Source organism: Schistocerca cancellata, chromosome 1, assembly GCF_023864275.1.
Source record: "Schistocerca cancellata isolate TAMUIC-IGC-003103 chromosome 1, iqSchCanc2.1, whole genome shotgun sequence".
Lineage (NCBI taxonomy): Eukaryota > Metazoa > Arthropoda > Insecta > Orthoptera > Acrididae > Schistocerca > Schistocerca cancellata.
This window is the reverse complement of record NC_064626.1, coordinates 1,050,830,875-1,050,852,540: the sequence shown is the minus strand read 5'-3', so window position 1 is coordinate 1,050,852,540 and position 21,666 is coordinate 1,050,830,875. Positions and strand designations below refer to the sequence as shown.

The 21,666-nt window shown below is 43.7% G+C and overlaps 1 protein-coding gene across 1 annotated transcript in view; it reads left to right on the top strand.

Annotated features, from left to right (window-relative positions):
- Positions 1-6,722: 6,722 nt before the first annotated feature.
- LOC126090542 (uncharacterized) overlaps positions 6,723-21,666 on the top strand; it is a 50,214-nt gene continuing 35,270 nt past the window's right edge. The window contains exon 1 of the mRNA XM_049906994.1: positions 6,723-6,802. Coding sequence (XP_049762951.1) covers positions 6,764-6,802 — 39 coding nt within the window. The 5' untranslated portion in view covers positions 6,723-6,763. The remainder of the gene's footprint in view (positions 6,803-21,666) is intronic.

The window sequence follows — 21,666 nt, the reverse complement described above, 5'->3', positions numbered from 1 at the left end:
ACGTGTGCATGGTGATCATATCCCATATTGACGTCGGGGTACATGTGCAGGAAACAGTGGCGTTTTGTAGCACATGTCTTTCGGGACGGTTTTCTCAACTTATCAGCAATACCGTGGACTTACATATCTGTGTGGTGAGTGTGCCCTATGTGCCTATGCTATTAGCGCCAGTTTTGTGTAGTACCACGTTGTGTGACACCACATTCTGCAATTATCGTTAATTTATGAGCATAAGTGTTGATACCCTCCCGAATTTAGCGTTTTCTTAAGCGTGTTAAGGGGATGGCACTGTAAAACACAACCTCCACCTATTTTAGTGTTGGTACTACACATGATGGCAGGTAACGTTCTGCAGGCATTCGTCAAACCCAAATTCTTCCATCGGAAGATACTGGGTATAGCGCGCTTCATCAGTCCAAATCACTCGTTTCCCTTCATCCACTGTTCATTGGCGTCGCTCTTTGCATCAGCTCAAGCGTCGACTGGCATTGACTACAGAAATCTGGCTTATAAGAAGCTCCTCCGCCATTGTACTCCATTCTGTTCAACTCCCTACGCTTAGTCGTCGAACTGGGTGAACTGTTAGTAGCACTTTGGAATTCACGAGTGATTCCATCAGCTGATTTCATGCGATTTTTACAACCACTCTCCGTGATGCTTGACGGTCCCTGTCCATCACTACATGGGGTCTGCCTCGTCTTAGTTTAACTATGGTTGCTTCTTCACGTTTCCATTTCACAATCACATCACCAACAGTCGACTTAGGCAGCTTTAGAACGGTTGAAATGACCCTAACAGTTTTATTACTGTGGTGATATCCAACGACTAGTCCACGTTCGAAGTCACTGACCTCCCCTTACCTACCAATATTCGGCACTTACTGCTCCTTTGGTGGCAATACAATACTCCCCACCTTCTTTCTCACATCTAGTGGTTTCACATTTCATAGGGGTGTCCACATACTTTGATCAGATACTGTAGTCACAACAACGCTATGTTAAGATGTTCTCGTAACAATGGCAACCACATCACAGTACCTTTTCATCAGTACATACTGCCTTAGGGAAACTGGATCCTTCCGTGTTGGGACGAAAGATACTGGCATATTGCAGGTTTCTTTCCCAATTTTGAGAATATTTTCACAGAAACAAAGGTAACTGGGGTAACAAACGGAATAAATCGTAATAACAGAAATACTCTGAACCACTAAACACCATGTGTCTCTTATGTCAAAGTAACACTGAATGACCTTTTCTTTCAGTCATCCATCACATCCTAATGTATTTCAATGTCCAACCCGCTTCGTACAACAGTTCATCCATTTCTCACACCTTCTCTTCCGTCCGCCCCCGGTAGCTGAGTGGTCAGCGCGACAGAATGTCAATCCTCAGGGACCGGGTTCGATTCCCGGCTGGGTCGTGGATTTTCTCCGCTCATGGACTGGGTGTTGTGTTGTCCTAATCATCATCATTCCATCCCCGTCGACGCGCAAGTCGCCGAAGTGACGTCAAATCGAAAGCCTTGCACCCGGCGAACGGTCTACCAGACGGGAGGCCCTAGTCACACGACCTTCTCTTCCTAGATCACCTCCGAACCCAGTAGCGCGCATAAATCGGACAACCCTCTCCAATCCAGGCTTGACGCTGCGGTATTACGCTCGTATCCCAACCTGCTTACATACCTATGCTTTTTTCGTGCTCTCACGCTACAGCTTCAACCACTACCCATGTCCCAATTATACCCGTCCCACCTGCCAGAGCCTAAAATGCACTATCCCTATACTTTTCCCCCTTGTTACACCTGCTCCTCATTATTATAATGCCTCCTGCAGCTTGCCCCGATACCATTATTGTAATCATCTTTCAATCTCCAGTCCAAACTTATTTCATATATCACTAGCACAACCATTGTTGCTACAATGGTTGTGCTCTATCTGTTTTTAACTGTAGTGTAAGACGCCTTCCTTCAACGAAAATCGTAAAATTATCATCTGCGTACAGTTTTTAAAACTAAAATTATCGCCTTATTTGTTTTATATCTTACGGCTTTATTAAATACGTAACACTTACGCTGAAGGGCGGTTTTATCCGCTAGCAGCCCATTCCCTCGAAGAAAACTGAAGTAATAATAAAGAAAACTCAAGACAGTTTCGCAATATATTTATATTATTAATGACGATGAGAGAGAATGGTAGAGTGTTAAAACCAACAAGCAGGGACCCATAACCTTTCGAATATCGCCAGGAAGATGTGAGTGGATTAGGCGTTGGGGGTGGGGGGAGCGGTTGATCTCAGTGTCGTCATCCGACAGACGAAATCGCCATTAACAGTGCCGAAATCTCATACCAGAACCATCGAGTCATTTGGAATACCTTCTGGTCGTGGTGGAGTAATTGCCAACACATTCTCTCGCCTTGGTGTCCAAAGCCCTTTGACGAAAATATCTTCGACCATTGGGGTTCGAGCCTTCGATTTACATTATCTAGCGCCGTCGCGTTAGACAGTTTGTGGCCTTGGCTACAGAGGTCACTGTTAAAGGCGCCAAGATCTCCTTGTGTGGACTACGTGTACACCAAAATTTTTGCTGCATCTCTGCAAAACATTTTTGTTTTAAATACGAAACAAATTTTGAGGTTCTTAGCGTTCGTCGTCGACATGAAGCGTCGAAGCTGCAAACAGTGATTTTTTGAACAGCGAGTATCAGACTACAGGAAATTCGTAACCAATGTATAGGCACATCAGATGTTTCTTTCCGAATGAATAGTTCAGTTGTACAGAGTTCCCTGTCAGCCTTTCTCTGTGGCTTGTAAGTTTGCAAAGCTCGGTGTTTGTGAAGTCGTCAAATCGCACAGACGTTGGGCTACTACGTTAAACTACCTGAGTGAACTGATGCAAAGCTTAGAATGAGTAAGTATGATATCCGAGTGCACCATTTTAATAACGCAGTGCGAAATGCTACATGCTGGTTTTCCAAAGAAGCCACTTAGGAAGATTATCAGACCCCTTCTGGATACGTTTAACGATTACTCGGCACCATCGGTACCCGTGCTGCTCATTTCCGTATTACGCTTTGCACAGTCCTCATCGTTCTAGACAACGTTCTGTTTTACTGGGTGGAGGGAGTTCGATTTGTATGACCGTAAGTTTTTACACTTTATAAATCCTATTCTGTTGCCTGCTGTCTCTCTTTATAGCACTCTTCTAACAAGATTTATAACGTAATAAAACAATTAAAAGTCAAACAGTCAATTGGCGTAGATGGTGTTACATCCCATAACATAAATGAAGTGAGAGTGTATTAAAGCACTTCATATATCCATTGAAACCTGAAACACACAGAGGTATTCTTCCGTAATCATTAAATTTATATAAAGTAAAGTCAGGCTTTAAGCTAGGTAATAGAGGTGAACAACAGGCCAACACCACTGGTTTTCGCTTTTGGAAAAATGTATACGGTAATGTTAAGATATATCAGACTTAAACTACATACTGTACTCAACACAGCAAAGTGGAGGAAACTCAATAAATCGATAGCAAGAGATTTTGTTGATAATTTTCAAAATGCCCTTGTCTGAAGTACCAGGCGAGCTGTTAGTGGGCAATTGGACATAAATGGGAGCCATTGTCAGTTCCCGTATTTGATTTGCAACCAGCATAAGTTTACGGAAAACTTCTGTCGAAACTATTTGTAATTTGTTGAGACACAATGTTGTCCAATGAACCAGAATAATAAGCTATGTTTCATACATTAGACTAAGTAAACGATTTAAGACTAATAATAACGTTGTATCAATACGGGATTCGGTGAAAATGCCATTCTATCATAAAATCTTACGCATCAAAGAGAAGACAGTTGCACAGAAATCAGACATAATGTTGGGAGAAATGTGATCAGTTACAGATGTGATTTGCAAACTGTCAAATTCAGCTTCCTACAAGGTATCGATCTCGGACCAATACTGTTTATTTTTTTATGTAGATGCAGTCACTCAAAACGTTAATCAGAAATTTAGAATGTGTGCGTATGACGTGACAATTATCTACATCGCTCAGACAAGGATGAGCCTGAAAATGAGGCAATTCTGAACAGAGGAAAGAAATACATATGTCTGCTTTAAAAGAATGTATGTAGCATTTCACCAGATAGTGTGAAGTGAGTAATGTAGATATTTAAAAAAAATAGTGAAGGAAGTGAAGAAATAGCCAGTACTAAAAAAAACTACTCGTATATGCTTACAGACAACCCCCCCCCCACCACCACCTCCCCCACATGATCCGCAAAACAGTGAAAAGGAGGAGGTTTAGGACTCGTATTTACACACATCTGATTCTTCTCATCTACAGGGTGTTACATAAAGGTACGGCCAAACTTTCAGGAAACATTCCTCACACACAAAGAAAGAAAATATATTATGTGGACATGTATCCGGAAACGCTTACTTTCCATGTTAGAGCTCATTTTATTACTTCTCTTCAAATCACATTAATCATGGAATGGAAACACACAGCAACAGAACGTACCACCGTGACTTCAAACACTTTGTTACAGGAAATGTTCAAAATGTCCTCCGTTAGCGAGGATACATGCATCCACCCTCCGTCGCATGGAATCCCCGATGCGCTGATGCAGCCCTGGAGAATGGCGTATTGTATCACAGCCGTCCACAATACGAGCACGAAGAGTCTCTACATTTGGTACCGGGGTTGCGTAGACAAGAGCTTTCAAATGCCCCCATACATGAAAGTCAAGAGGGTTGAGGTCAGGAGAGCGTGGAGGGCATGGAATTGGTCCGCCTCTACCAATCCATCGCTCACCGAATCTGTTGTTGAGAAGCGTACAAACACTTCGACTGAAATGTGCAGGAGCTTCATCGTGCATGAACCACATGTTGTGTCGTACAAGTAAAGGCATATGTTCTAGCAGCACAGGTAGAGTATCCCGTATGAAATCATGATACCGCGCTCCATTTCCATTGAGCGTAGGTGGAAGAACATGGGGCCCAATCAAGACATCACCAACAATGCCTGCCCAAACGTTCACAGAAAATCTGTGTTGATGACGTGATTGCACAATTGCGTGCGGATTCTCGTCAACCCACACATGTTGATTGTGAAAATTTACAATTTGATCACGTTGGAATGAAGCCTCATCCGTAAAGAGAACATTTGCACTGAAATGAGGATTGACACATTGTTGGGTGAACCATTCGCAGAAGTGTACCCGTGGAGGCCAATCAGCTGCTGATAGTGCCTGCACACGCTGTACATGGTACGGAAACAACTGGTTCTCCCGTAGCACTCTCCATACAGTGACGTGGTCAACGTTACCTTGTACAGCACCAACGTCTCTCACGCTGACAGTAGGGTTATCGTCAAGTGCACGAAGAATTGCCTCGTCCATTGCAGGTGTCCTCGTCGTTCTAGGTCTTCCCCAGTCGCGAGTCATAGGCTGGAACGTTCCGTGCTCCCTCAGACGCCGATCAGTTGCTTCGAACGTCTTCCTGTCGTAACACTTTCGTTCTGGAAATCTGTCTCGATACAAACGTACCGCGCCACGGCTATTGCCCCGTGCTAATCCATACATCAAATGGTTATCTGCCAACTCATCATTTGTAAACATTGCACTGACTGCAAAACCACGTTCGTCATGAACACTAACCTGTTGATGCTACGTACTGATGTGCTTGATGCTAGTACTGTAGAGCAATGAGTCGCATGTCAACATCAACACAAGCACCGAAGTCAACATTACCTTCCTTCAATTGGGCCAACTGGCGGTGAATCGAGGAAGTACAGTCCATACTGACGAAACTAAAATGAGCTCTAACATGGAAATTAAGCGTTTCCGGACACATGTCCACATAACATCTTTTCTTTATTTGTGTGTGAGGAATGTTTCCTGAAAGTTCGGCCGTACCTTTTTGTAACACCCTGTATAGGGAAGTGTACAAGATGACTCTTAGAAAGAATACTCGTGTTTCGTAAAAGAGCAGTGTGGTATACTGTAAAAATACCACTCACAATTAACGTCAACGTTTTTGTAACTTTTCATACTGCGACAGTATAGTAGCACTTATAACGTTACCTAACAGAAATATATATACAGAATGAGCGTGGAACTAAATTTAAGAAGTGAATAATTATGTAACCCCTGTCTTTCTCTCTGTGTGTGTGTGTGTGCGTGCGTGTGTAAAATGCAGATAACATACTAAAAGCATAAAAAGAGGTTTTACACAGACATGCATATAAAAATTATAAATGTAATCGAACGTAAAAATTACGTTGGAAGAGCTGCCTGGTTATGAAATCATATGACGCACCCAATACTCTCAGCTGCAGTTGTCAGGGAGTGTCCTCGGGCAAGGAATTGGTAAACGAGTTCTAACACATATTCTACTTGTGGCTCGAACTCATAAACGTGCGTTGTTTCGTCAAAATATTCTTCACTCGATGTCTTTCAAATCGATCTGACTTCAGTAAACTAAGAAATCAGTAATGACTGTAATCAGTCACAAAATAGAAAGTATGGCAATTGCAAGGGTCGAGGAACGAGAAATTCATTTTCTGGGACGCGCGCTTTTCGATGTCTTTGTGTTTCTCAACCACCTGATTCTTGTGAATGGTTCCTGCTAGAACCGCTATCGAGCTCCCGCGAGTAGCGCATGCGCAGTGGCGTCGGTCCGAGCGTATGTCATGCCCGGCCAGACCTCTCGCCCGGACAGTGCACTGGCTGCCGCCGACGAAGACGAGTTACTCGAGGCACGATGGTCCACACCAAAGCAAGCTCCGGCAAGAAGGACGAGGTGAGCGCCTACCAGACGCCTTGTTCTGACGCCTATTTCCTGCTGTTCGCTTTTGTGCCTGATAACCCGCTGCTCATATTTTTGCGCTGTAATTCCCGTTTACAGTCAACTCCATATGCTATCGATATCAGCTTCGCCTCTTTGTGATCCAGGCAGGAATGATACGCGGAATAATTAACTGCTTATACCCTACAGTATACATCTTTATTTCTTTACTCTTTGAGGAACTTGTTTGGAGAAGCGTATGCTTTTAAAATATTTTTGGCAGTATTAAAAATTTCTCTACAACGTGGTGTCCTCTTCACTGAGTGAGGCAACACACTGAGTTCGTACCTCGAGGGACAGAAGCTCAAATTCTGCTCCAGAGAAGTTCTTTTAGGCCTTCGACTAGCCTGACCGACGCCAAGAGACAACTGCAATGTGTCCTTAAAGACCACTTTGTTGACGATGCGTCAAAGTCTAAACTTACTGGTTTCTTACATGTCAATTTCTCAGAATGTTTCGATTAATGTTAAGCATATCGGTAACTCTTCTGTGGCGACAAAATTAGCTCAGCATACATCTTTTCCTTTCAGTTACTAATTTTTTAGCTCGTTCCAAATTCAGAACGATGCTAGACAGATATTCGGGCTTGTCAACTGACTTTCTATAGATTCTTGCTGCAACATTTTAATTTTTAAAAATATATATATATATATATATATATATATATATATATATATATATATATATATATATTCACGTTTCAAAAGCCTATACAGCACAGCACACTAGCTAGATTTTGGGTTCCAAGTAAATTTTCTTCTGTTACACTGTTGCGAAGTTCATTCCAAGTCTGTATGAACCTGCATGCAACACCAGCAATTGAAAATAATATATTCATACAGAATATTTACCTGAGTTCATGGCTACGTTAAGATTTTTTTTATGTGCGAAATTTGTTGTTTTAATCTCGCAGGATAATCATCAGCGGTCACAGACACAATTTTCAGTATTTCTCAAGGATAGAGTCACTACTATTGAATTAATATGTCGACGACTTGGTAGAAAACATTACTTGAACATCATTTTTCTTGTAGATGACGGGATAATCTTTCGGAAAGTTTTGCTTCGAAACTTTGCTGTCATTTTTCTCCATTTCTACATATCAGTTTGCTATTGGGAGTGGAAACTAGTTCTGCTGGTAGAAAACTATTGGGTTCTGAACTTTTCTGTAGTTGGTCACCACTGAAAACGTGTTACGAAACGGAAATATAAATTAAATTTAGCTTGTGAAATAGAGATTGTGAAGCTCCTGTCTGTTTGTACGGTACTGGCTATCTACGAATGAGATTGAATCTGCAGTCAGAAGGTAGGACCTATGTGACGAAGGACTAAGATTTCAAATGTGTACAAAGGAGGGTCTCCGTTAGGAGACACCTTACACGAGAGAATCGTGACGATATTGATCAACCGAACATGGAAGCGTTTCGGGACTCGAGATGTCTAAAACTCCAAAATATACAATCGATATTTTACGATCTAGGTGTTTATCAGTATCCTGCAGTTTCGTAAATATCGTTGACGAAGGAAGATGCAGAAAACGCAAGCATCTAGCAGTCATTTTTATCATGCTCCATCCGAAAACTGAAAGAAAGACACAAAATACCCTTAGTCATGTAAAATAATCTTCGTTAACGTAATTCACGTATATTCCACAAATTTTCATTACATCAGTCAATTGTCTTGTTGCTTCGATGATATGTCATTAATCCTTGTACATGATAATATCCAATAGATTCATTCTTCAAACTTCAAATGACTCAGTATATACAATACTGAAGAAAGGACTTTTTTACAAGAAAGTATAGTAATGTTTGCTTATGAATTATGAATTTGACAACAAAGAGTTACAGTATTGTACAACTTATAAATTTAGCGCATCACCAGGAGGACAACTCGATCCTGATAATGCTCATGTTTCCAGACAACCTTCGTTCCTGTATCTATTCTCTATCGTCAACCACTTACTCAGCCCCCGTAAATGTTACTACCTGATAACTACATAAAACCAGACACGCTTTCTATGCACTTCTAAAAAGATTTAAAAAAAAATAAACAAATAAAAATACTAGAATATCGTTGAAGTCTGATATGTCCTAGCGTCGATACTTCGAACTTCTTTATTTTTGCATATGTACGCGTAACTCATGGATGTTAAGAAACTATAGAAGATATACATAAAGCATAACTGGAAATTCTCTTTATTATTTGACTTAAAACCAGCCTTAAACTGCTCGATTGCTACTCCTTAAGTCCACGGGTGAAAAAAAAATCATAAATCAGAACCTCTAATGGTAAACAACATGACATTCAATGTTCATAGGCAATTCTCTTCCCAAGTAACTTATGCATAACTACAGGTTTTCTGCATTACTTTGTGCAACTACTGAAGAAAATTATGAGGAACGCCAATTTTTCGCATGCTCTCTTCATGCTCATTTATTATTTTAATAAAAGAACAAATCTCAGAATACAGCTGCGCTGTCGGGCGTGGCCGGCACTTGGATGAGTGACCACCCGGCCCGCCATGCGCTGTTGCCATTTTTCGGGGTGCACTCAGCCTCGTGATGCCAATTGAGGAGCTACTCGACCGAACACCGAATAGTAGCGGCTCTGGCCAAAGAAAACCATCATAACGACCGGGAGAGCGGTGTGCTGACCACACGCCCCTACTATCCGAGTCCTCAGCTAAGGATGATTCGGTGATCGGATGATCCTGATGGGCCACCTGTGCCTGAAGACGGAGTGCTATACAACGTATATCAGAATGACGTCGCACCCTCTCTGGCCTGTATGCCTTCACTGATTCGGTTACGTGGGGTGTCGTAAAGCCATCCCCGGAGACAAGCAGCCTTACAGCTGTTGTAACTAGTCCTTGATATCGTGGATAATTACGCTGGGACAGAATTGGCGTCCTAGCTGGGCGCCGAGATCTGGGGATCTGGCTGATAATGGGAATACCTCAACATCACGCAGATAGTTCACAGAGACACACGGCGTGTGTGGACGAGCATTATCCTGTTGAAAAATGCCATCGCAATACTGTAGCCTGAGGAGTAACATTTCAGGGCTTAGGGCGTCCATGATGCACCGCTGTACATTCAGAGTTCCGTCGACCAATGCCAGCCGTGACCTGAAGTCATAACGAGTGGCTGCCTACCCCAGGAGTAACACTGCTGTGCGTCTTCAAACCATCTGAAGAACAGGACCTCTCGGCAGGACATCACCTTTCTCATCGACCATGGTCATCCGGACTAGTGCAGAACTGCGGTTTATCAGTGAACACAATTCATTAGTAGTCCACACTTAATGGTCGTGGCACGACTCCAAAAACACCAGTTTGTGTTCTGGTGTTAACAGCAGCCAACGCATGGGACGTTAATTCCCTAGTTCGGTTGCTGCTTCTCGTCTCGGACCAATAGTGCGGGATGAAACAGCATGTAGCTGGGAGTCCGTTACTTGTTCTCGCACAGCAGGTGCGGATGCGAAAGGGTTGCGATGTGTTGTTGCATAATATGCCCATGCTTCCTTGTGTTGGTCACACGTGGTCAACGAGAACCTTGACGAGGAGCATGCCCGCCCTCACGTGTTCTCATGCAACCCAATATCGGACCACTGTCACATCCGAATGCTACACATATCCACCCGGCCAAATGGAGACCCACAATGAGGCCCCTCTCAAACTGTCCCAGGTGCTAATAACGCTGTGTCAAACGAGTACGTGACGTCTCCGTGTCCATCTGCATAATACTCCGCAAGCCACCGTACGGTGTATGGCGGAGGGTACCACGTACCACTACAAGTCATTTCGTTTCCTGTTCCACACTCAGATAGAGCGAGGGAAAAGCGAATATCAGAACGCCTCCTATGAGCCCTAAATTCTCTCATTTTATCTTCGTGATCCTTATGCGAAATATACGATGGCAGCGTTAGAATCGATCTGCAGATGGCCTCAAATGTCAAAAATGGCTCTGAGCACTATGGGACTCAACTGCTGAGGTCATTAGTCCCCTAGAACTTAGAACTAGTTAAACCTAACTAACCTAAGGACATCACAAAGATCCATGCCCGAGGCAGGATTCGAACCTGCGACCGTAGCGGTCTTGCGGTTCCAGACTGCAGCGCCTTTAACCGCACGGCCACTTCGGCCGGCCTTCAAATGTCGATTCTCTAAATTTCCGCGATATTGCTGCGCGAAAAGAGCGTCGTCTACCCTCCAGGAATTCCCATTTGTGTTCACGAAGCACTTTCGTAACACTTGCGTCCTGATCGACTCTACCAGTAACATATATAGCAACACAACTCTGAACTGCTTTGATGTCTTCCTTTAATCCGACATGGTAGGAATTCTAAATACTGGAGCAATAGCCAGTGCTGATTTGTGACAGAAGCTCTTCTGTCTCAAGGAAATTTATTGTATTCGAACTCAAAATATGTACAAGAATTCTACTGCAAACCGGTATTAAGACTATACGAGCCCGTTCTTTTACCTTTCTCATATAATAGCATCACCTGCTTTTTCTTTTTTAGTCACCCGGAGCTCCTCCATGGGCGAGAGATTCGCGATAAATGCAGGTTCGGTAACGGGCCAATGCCGGAGAGTATAAGAGGGCAGTGGATTATCTGAGGTGTAATTTGTACTCAGGTGATTCATATGAGTAGCTTTCCGGAGTGATTATCGCCGCACGACGGAAATTAACAGACTTTGAACGCGGAATAGTAGTTGAAGCTACACGTAAGGAACATTCCATTTCGGATCTCGTTAGGGAATTCAATATTCCGAAATCCACAATATCAAGATTGCGCCGAGAAAACCAAATTTTAGGCATTACCACTCACCACGGACAACGCAGTGGTCGACGGCCTTCACTTAACGACCGGGAGCACCAGCATTTGCGTACAGCTGTCAGTGCTAATAGACATGTAACACTTCGTGAAATAACCGCAGAAATCAACGTGGGACATACGATGAACGTATGCGCTCGGACAGTGCGGCGAAATTTTGTGTTAATGGTCTATGGCAGCAGACGACCGACTCTAGTGCCTTTGCTAAAAGCACGAAATCGTCTGCAGCGATGGGCTTGTGACAGTATCGGCTGGACAATAGACGACTGGAAAACCAAGGCCTGGTCAGATGAGTCCCGATATCAGTGGACAAGAGCTGAGACTTCGAGTATGGCGCAGAACACACAAAGCCATGGGTTCAGGTTGTCAACAAGGCACTGCTGGTCTCAAATGGCTTCAAATGGCTCTGAGCACTATGGGACTTAACATCTATGGTCATCAGTCCCCTAGAACTTAGAACTACTTAAACCTAACTAACCTAAGGACATCACACAACACCCAGCCATCACGAGGGAGAGAAAATCCCAGGCACTGCTGGTGGTGGCTCCATAAAGATGTAGGCTGTGTTTACATGGAAAGGACTGGGTCTTCGGTTATGTGCGTTTAGTTGCAGTCTTTAGTGGACTTCATGTTTGCAAACAACGGTGGAATTTTTATGGATGACAATGCGCCATGTTATCGGTCCACAACTCTTTGCAACTGGTCTGAAGAGCACTCTGACCATATCCAGGCAATGATTTGGACACCCAAATCGCCCAACATGAATCCCGTGGAACATTTGTCGGCATAAAGGAGACGCAAGTTCGTGCACAAAGTCCTGCACCGGCAACACGCTCACAATTACGGACTGCTACAGAGGTAGCATCAGTCAGTATTTCTGCAGGGGACTTCGACGACTGGTTGAGTCCATGCCACGTCGACTTACTGTACTAGGCCGAGAAAAAGGAAGTCAGACATCCTATCATGAGCCGGCCGCTGTGACTGAGCGGTTCTAGGCGCTTCAGTCCGCCACCACGCTGCTGCCACGGTCGCAGGTTCGAATCCTGCCTCGGGCATGGATGTATGTGATGTCCTTAGGTTAGTTAGGTTTAAGTAGTTCTAAATCTAGGGGACTGATGACCTCAGATGTTAAGTCCCATAGTGCTTAAAGCCATTTTAACCATTTTTGAACGCTATTAGGAGGAATCTCCTGACTTTTGTCGCCTCAGTGTATATCCTACCAGATCGGGTAACAGCACGAAACACGAACACCACTAATGCGCTAGTGGCCGTTCTCAGGCTTTCAGAGAATTGAACTCTAATCATTTACATATCTGCCGATGGTGTGTATGTGTACGAAGTTATGGACATTCGACCCGCCTATGTCTTCTGTATGTTTCACAGTTATCAGACAGTTTACGTTCTATCTGGATAAGCGCAAAGACAATATCACATCCATTACAATTCTTGTGACAAGTTGTCATAAGAATTATGAATTTGTGATTGAGTAGAAACCACATACACCAAAAAAAAAAAAAGGAAAAGAAAGCTGTGCTATGTGCTATTTAACAGGATCAGAAAAATTGGTAATATTATATGTGAATATAGCAACTTCTCAAACGTTCTTATATTAAATAGATATATTACGTCAGCTATATATCGAATATAGAGCTAAATTTTCTTTGATCTTAGTATTTCCCAAGAGTTTCCATCAGTAGTGCTTAATCATATAGTCATGTTTTCAGGATTTTTGCTTAAATAGCTAATAGCTACACTGATGGAAGAAAAATCGCAGCATCAAAAATTAATTAATGTAGAGTAATGAAATTTCGGTAATGCATTTGTCTAGGAAATATATACAAATGTTTAATATGGCAATATCATAGGATAACGTAAGCTCGAGAAAAGCAATTGTAAGTGTGAACTGCTGGTACATTAATAACAGATGTAACCGCCAGAATGTTGAAAGCAAGCATGCAAAGGTGCGTGCATTGTGTTGTACAAGGTAATGGCTGTCAATTCGTGCAATGGGGTTCTATGGCTGTTGCACTTCGTCGGTCAATACTGATGCTGTTTTTGGATGACGCTGGAGTTGTCGTCCGATGATGTTCCATATCTACTCGGTTGGAGACAGCTCTGGTGATCGAGCATACCAAGGCAACATGTCGACTCTCCGTGGAGCATGTTGGGTTACAACAGCAGTATGTTGGCAAGCGCTGTCCTGGGAAAACATACCTGGAATGCTATTCGTGAATGGCAGCAAAACAAATCGAATTACCAAATTGATGTACAAATTTGCAGTCAGGGTGTGTGGGATAACCACGAGAGTGCTCCTACTGTCATACGAAATCGCACTCCAGACCATAGCTCCAGGTGTAGGCCCATGGAATCTAGTATGCAAACAGATTAGTTGCAGGCCATGAGCTGGACTCCTTGTAACCAACACACCATCACTATGCACGAAGGCAGAACCACCTTTCATCAGAAAACGTAACAGACTTCCGTCCTGTTCTCCAATGATCTCCCGCTTGGCACCAAATGGCGGTGGTTTGATGTATGTGGAATACGCGCTACAGGTCGTCTGGCTTGGAGATGTCCTTGGGGTTGGGGTTGGGTTGTGTGGAGGAAGAGACCAAACAGCGAGGTCATCGGTCTCATCGGATTAGGGAAGGAAGCCGGCCGTGCCCTTTCAAAGGAACCATCCCCGCATTCGCCTGGAGCGATTGTAGGGAAATCATAGAAAACCGAAATCAGGATGGCCGGACGCGGGATTGGACCGTCGTCCTCCCGAATGCGAGTCCAGTGTGCTAACCACTGCGCCACCTCGCTCGGTGGAGATGTCCTTCAAGTGACCGATTTGTAACAGTTTGTTGTGTAACTGTCGTCCCAGTTGCTGCTCAGATAGCTGCTGCAGACGCAGTACTGTGCGCCAGAGGTATACCCCAAAAACGATGGTCTTCTCTTTCGGTAGTGTCCCGTGGCCGCCCAGAGCCCGAGCTTCTTGCGACCGCACATTCTCGAGACTAATGCTGATAACAATAATGTACAGTGGCTACATTCCTGCCAAGACTTTCTGCAGTACCGCAGAAGGCACATCCAGCTCCTCGTAGCCTTGTCACACGACTTCGCTCGAACTCGATGAGCCGGCCGGGTGGCCGAGCGGTTCTAGGCGCTACAGTCTGGAACCGCGCGACCGCTGCGGTCGCAGGTTCGAAACCTGCCTCGGCCATGGATGTGTGTGATGTCCTTAGGTTAGTTAGGTTTCAGTAGTTCTAAGTTCTATGGGACTGATGTCCTCAGCAGTTAAGTCCCATAGTGCTCGGAGCCATTTGAGCCAATTCGATGAGGTGCTGGTAATTGCGGCTTTGTCACCTTAAAGGTATTCTTGATTAATGTCAACTCACCTTTCAAATGTAGGAACAAGCCTACCAACTTTCGTTTATGTCGCACAACTCCTTCTTCGTGCTGCGATTTTTTTCTGTCAATGTATGAGGTGGTGCAGTTATAAGGTGCAGGTCCCAAGGAGTCGTAAAGCTATATATTCATGCTGGGTTACATTACTCCACTGAAACGACAGTGGGTTGTGAGCACTAAACATGTCGAGGACAGATACAGTTAATTATCCGTCAACGCCGAGGTCATTAAGAGACGGAGCGCTGCCTCAGTATGTCAAGGACGTGAGCAGGAACAGGCCCTGACCTGTTACGAAGCCATCTGTGCAACCACTTGCAATAATTTTCCAAACATCACAGCAAAGCCGTATCGAGAGGGCTAGACGGTGATTTGAGTACTACTTCTCCATTACGTTTACCGCATCACTTAATAAAAGTGTACTATGGAACCTTATTTTGAATTTGAAGCCATTTTGACTATTTTTCGACCGTGACTGTCTCAAGAAATATGTAAAGGCCTTTTTAAATTACCGCTACCAGTCACAAACTTTGTCAACTATTGTATTACTTATTTATTTAGCGACATGTTTCGAGGGTTAAACCTCATCTTCAGGCTAAATGGTATTACAAAAACAACTTTACAATAAGGTCAGACTGATATTACATAGTCTTTTCGTAAATGCTGTGGTCATCCTGTGGAAGAGAAAATTTAGTGAGAGGCGATGTCACTTTGGGACACATTGACTGTTTCAGACTTGGCAAACCGAATAATCAGCTATAGCGAAACATATAAATGAAACAGGACACAGTGTTACAATAGACAACGAACTCAAAGTACTACATAATTTAGAAAAGAGCTGGAAAATGGACATCTTGGAAGAAAAGGAAATATTCATCCATGGCTACATGGAGAATAACGAGATCCTGAATGAAATGACAGACTTCAAAAATTCACATTTCTTTTCCAATTTCACTACAATACTCCTAGAATAAAAGATACACAACATGACAGTCGTTTGACTCTAGCCCCAGCAATAGCTTAGAAATATGTAAAATAAATAGTTTATATCATGATGTGTCAATAATATTGTAACAGGTGTTCAATTTGTAATGTATTTCGTCAACCTACATCTGTAATACAGTAACAAGACGTGCAGACTACATGTAAACATCTGACACCACACAGATCGACAAATCGATGTTGTTGTGGTCTTCAGTCCTGAGACTGGTTTGATGCAGCTCTCCATGCTACTCTATCCTGTGCAAGCTTCTTCATCCCCCAGTACCTACTGCAACCGACATCCTTCTGAATTTGCTTAGTGTATTCATCTCTTGGTCTCCCTCTACGATTTTTACCCTCCACACTGTCCTCCAATACTAAATTGGTGATCCCTTGATGCCTCAGAACATGTCCTACCAACCGATCCCTTTTCTAGTCAAGTTGAGCCACAAACTCATCTTCTCCCCAATTCTATTCAATACCTCCTCATTAGTTATGTGATCTACCCATCTAATCTTCAGCATTCTTCTGTAGCACCACATTTCAAAAGCTTCTATTCTCTTCTTGTCCAAACTATTTATCGTCCATGTTTCACTTCCATACATGGCTACACTCGACACAAATTACTTTCAGAAATGACTTCCTGACACTTAACTCTATACTCGATGTTAAAAAATTTCTCTTCTCGACAAATCGATAGTGAAATCGGAACCAGCTGTATTTCGACCGCCATCTTGTCCACTGCACTGCAGAACTGTTTGCGATCGTGTTTCCAAGTTTCTGCTATATTAGTGACAATTTGTGAACAGTGACCAAGAGAGCCACGGAAGTGGATACACCGCAACACATCACAGCGAGACTGCCACAGCAGAAGAACAAAGTGAGTGACCGTTACACAGCATTTTCGTGCAAACATCAGTCCAGCTTCCAAAGTGACATCGCCTCTTACTCGGTTTTCTCTTCTTCCACAGGATGACTACAGCATTGGCGAAAAGACTATGTAATATCAGTATGACCTTATTGTAAAGTTGTTTTTGTAATGTCATTTAGCCTGAAGATGAGGTTTAACCCTCGAAACATGTCGCTAAATAAATAAGTAATGCAACAGTTGACAAAGTTTGTGACTGGTAACGGTACTTTAAAAAAAACCTTTACATATAAGGAACCTCATGTTTTAATGTGTCTTTTACAAAGGAGTTATTGGTCATTTGACACAAATTTGTATAGCACAAGGATGGGACAAGAATTCGAGCAGTACATTTTCAAAGAAACAAAGATTTGAACCCCGCTCCTCCCAAATGCGAGTCCAGAGTCTTAAGCACTGCAACATCTCGCTCTCCACTTTACAAAGGCTTGAGGCCACTATTGCAAGCTTGTGCAGCAGCTCGGTTTCGGACTGAAGGGCCTAGAACCGCTCGGCCACCGAGGCCGGCTATCAGGTTTGACTGGAGCTAAGCCTCTTCGTTCACTGATGGTGGAAAATTTTCAGTGGCAGTATTTGACCGGCAGTGTGTGTGTGCGTGGGGGGGGATAGAACGGAAGATGATGGCATAAAGTTCCTGATAACCAGTCTTTGTGGTATTGTCCTGGATTAAACTCCAACCCCCTCCGCAGTGTCTTATGAAGCGAGAGCATGTGGAATCCGATCGACAGAGACGTTGACCTCGGCGACCTCCTTGGTGCTATTCGAGAGGAGTAGCCTATGTGCCAACAACAGGTCTCACCCTCCCCATTTCCTTGATCCATAATAGCATAGACCCACCACTACACTGCGCACGCACTTATTACAGTCATCCACACGACACAGATACACTCACGACACTTCATAACAGGAGGGAGGAAGGCAACGACAAACCACATCCACTAGGAACCTGTTCGAAACGCCAATGAAGGATTCCTGCACCTTCTCCCTCAAATGCATTCTCTGAGTATGAGACTCTACGTTATGTTGCAAAAGCTTAGAGCAGACCGTGAGTAACATGTTAAACAGGGATATGCAGGGTGAACCCATATTAAAAATTCATCAGAGAACTATGAACTTTATCCATAAGCAACATCTCAAAATACCCGCTACTGAACAAGGAAACGTGCACTGATTTTATCTCCGCTCATATCCAGCGACATCTGGAACATAGCCTCATAACCCTTATTGAAATTTCCTCATTAAAGGCGATGTATTAGTAGCGCCGCGACTCGCTTGCCCACAAAGACGTGCGAGCTAACTACACAGTCGATAAGTCTTCCGGAAAAATCTGGGTTGGGACGTTGTTTGCTCGCTAGATAAGTGATACTCTGCCAAACAGCTGACGAGATAGGACGTTTCCTAGACCTATCGCCGCCATTCTTGTTCCGAGATAGCCTATCGATTTTAGAGCAAGTCAGCCTCAAGGATTTAGATCTAATTCTTCCATTGCGTTCCGAAATGCTTATGAACTGCAGATTGGTTTAATGCAGTGGCCGGTAGATAGCGCCACACCAAAACATCGCAACGATTATTGAGTACTGCTTTAGTGCTGCACATGTACAAGATCACATACATGGAACAGAAACTGCTGCATGTATAACGACACATGATATCCCAGTTTTTATAATACCACTGCACTTTCTGCAATAACGATGTCCTCTTGACTCATATGTCAGACATAGTTTCAAAGTTGTACAAATGTGATTTTCTCCCTTCTTATTATGAAAGACGAAACAAAAGCACTCCACCAAACTTTCAAAATACTTTCCCCACAGACATACAAGAACAAAATATGTTGCATGTAGCGGATATGAGAACGTGGTCATTTCTGATTAGAAATAATTTTTCATAACTTGTTAGTGTATTAACATTAATCGTGGGACACACTTAAGAACAGGACATATCAGCTAGAGACGAATACGAGTATTTTAAAAGGCGGCGCCATCTTGCTTGGTTCAACGGCTCAACTAGGAAATATATGACGCACTTCGCGTATACAGCCTACAATAAAACATCATTTTATCAGGTTGGACTCAAAAAATAGTTCTAAGCAATATGGGACTTGACATTTGAGGTCATCAGCCCCCTAGACCTAAACCAAACTAACCTAAGGACATCACACACATCCATGCCCGAGGCAGGATTCGAACCTACGACAGTAGCAGCAGCTCGGTCCCGGACTGAAGCGCCTAGAACCGCTCGGCCACCGAGGCCGGCTATCAGGTTGGACGGATCGACCATCAAGTGCGAATGGTCTCAGATAGGTTTGCCTCATTAGAAAGTATGATTTCTATTGGCAATCTGTCCATCAAACACGCCTGTTACCTCAAGGAACTCCGTTTAGAAAATGCTGACCGATGTCATTCCGTGACAAGGCACTGGAACCGCATCCGGAAGGACCGTTCATCCAAATTTATGTTTTCCACGACTTCCTAAATCCCTTAACGTAAATGCAGGGACGGTTTTTATAAAAAGAACACGGCCGACTTCATTCCCCATACTTTTCCACTTCGATTTTGTTCGCCGCTTCTAATGAGCTCACATTCGACTCGACGTTGAACACTAAACTTTCACAGTTCTGCGCTTAGAATTAGTCTTTCACTGCGGATGCACACCAAGCCCAATCTCTTGCCAGAATCCGAAATGTCGAGTGAGGGGTACATGGATAGGAAGCGCTACATTAGTAACAGGCCAGGAATTTGGGCCAGATAGGTAATGGACACGGATGTCCGAAGCGGGTAAGGCGACTGCTCGCGTTAAGTGGGAAATCCAGTTTCGAGTACCAGTCTGGCACAAACTTTCACCTGTTACCATTGATTCCCTTCGGCGTCCAAATGGTGCTAGTGTCACTGAAAACCTTTAAATATTGTTTGTATGGCAACTGGATCTGATCAAAAGTATCCAACCACCCTTACATAATGAATTGATCTCTAGATGTTACGAGATGCGGACGAGCCTACATAAAAAAAGACGGGGAGTACTGTGCTGGTTGTAGTGTCAGTACAGAAGTACTAAAAGCGGATCAGGTTGGTTAGGAGAGCTCAGTGACCTCTAACATGGACTTATCACTCGATGTCACCCCAATAACTTATCCACCAGGTATGTTTCAATTCTGCTAAAGCTGACCAGACAGACTGTTGATGCTGTGATTGTGAAGTGCTAAGGCGATGGAACAGCCGTAACTAAATCAAGATAAAACAGACTTCCAGTCTTGACGGACAAGAGACGTCAAAACTTGCAGGGGGTGGTTTTAAAAAATCACATGTTATCAGCGGAAAGAATTCCTCGTGAGCTGTAAAGTGCAACAGCAGTCCAGCTAGCTCAATGACTGTGTGTCGTGAGCTAAAAAGGATGAGGCACTGTGGGCGGCCAGCTCCCCATGAGCCACTCATTTTTGTAATCAGTGCTAATTGACGCTTGAAGTGGGATAAATAGCGACTACACTAGACAGTGGTTGCAGAAAAGGGTGGTTTTGAGTGGTGCATCACACTGTATCCTGTGGCAATCCGATGGATCGAATGCCTGAAGAAAGTTATCTGCCATCATGTGTAGCCCCAAAGTGAAGTAGTGGGGTTACTGTATGTGGGGGGTTTCCGTGGGTAGGGTGTTGCGCTTAGAAAACTCTAAAATTGGAACGATGTGTACACATTTTACAACACTGAGTACTGTGTACTGTAGAAGAACAGTTGAGAAACAATGATTATGTGCATCAGCATGACAATACACCTTGTCATAAAGCAGCATCTGTGAGACAATGGTTTGTGCACAATAACATTCCTGAAATGGACTGGCCTGTCAAGAGCCTCAACATGAACCCAATGGAACACCACTGTGATGAGTTATAACGTCGACTTCACTCCAGACACCAGCGTAAAAAATCACTACCCTCTCTGGTTTCAGCTCTTTAACAAGAATGAGCTTCCATTCCATTCCTCCATAGACACCCAGACAACATAATGAAAGTGTCCCAAGCAGAGTTCGATCCATTATAAAGACGAAGGGTAGGATCAGCCAACGTTAATATCCACTGATAGGTGATCGGTTACTTTTGATCAGATAGTGTATTTTTGAACGCAGAACTCCTCAGCAGGTGACTCCTTAACCGAACGAATCGTCAGTTGGAATTGCAGAGGACATAGGATCATCGATATTGGACAGTCCATTAATGCATACATGTCACCTGATGTCATGAATCTCCTGTACTGGTACACCAGGACTATGGTCATGTCCGGATACACCACCACCCAGGCAAACAGCTGCTCAAAACATACATTACACCACATTAGATTCCAGTGGGGCAGTATTATTCTATGGGGTGTATTTACCTGGTTTCAAATGGTTCAAATGGCTCCAAATACTATGAGACTTAATATCTGTGGTCATCAGACTTAGAACTACTTAAACCTAACTAACCTAAGGACACCACACACATCCATGCCCGAGGCAGGATTCGAACCTGCGACCGTAACAGCAGCGCGGTTCCAGACTGAAGCGCCTAGAACCGCTCGGTCACACCGGCCTGCCTTGCCTGGTCTTCCATGAGACCTGTGGTAGTAATCGAAGGGCCCATGAACGCATCGCTTAATGCTTGATGTCTTTCCACACGAGGGTTCTACATCTACATCTACATTTAAACTCCGCA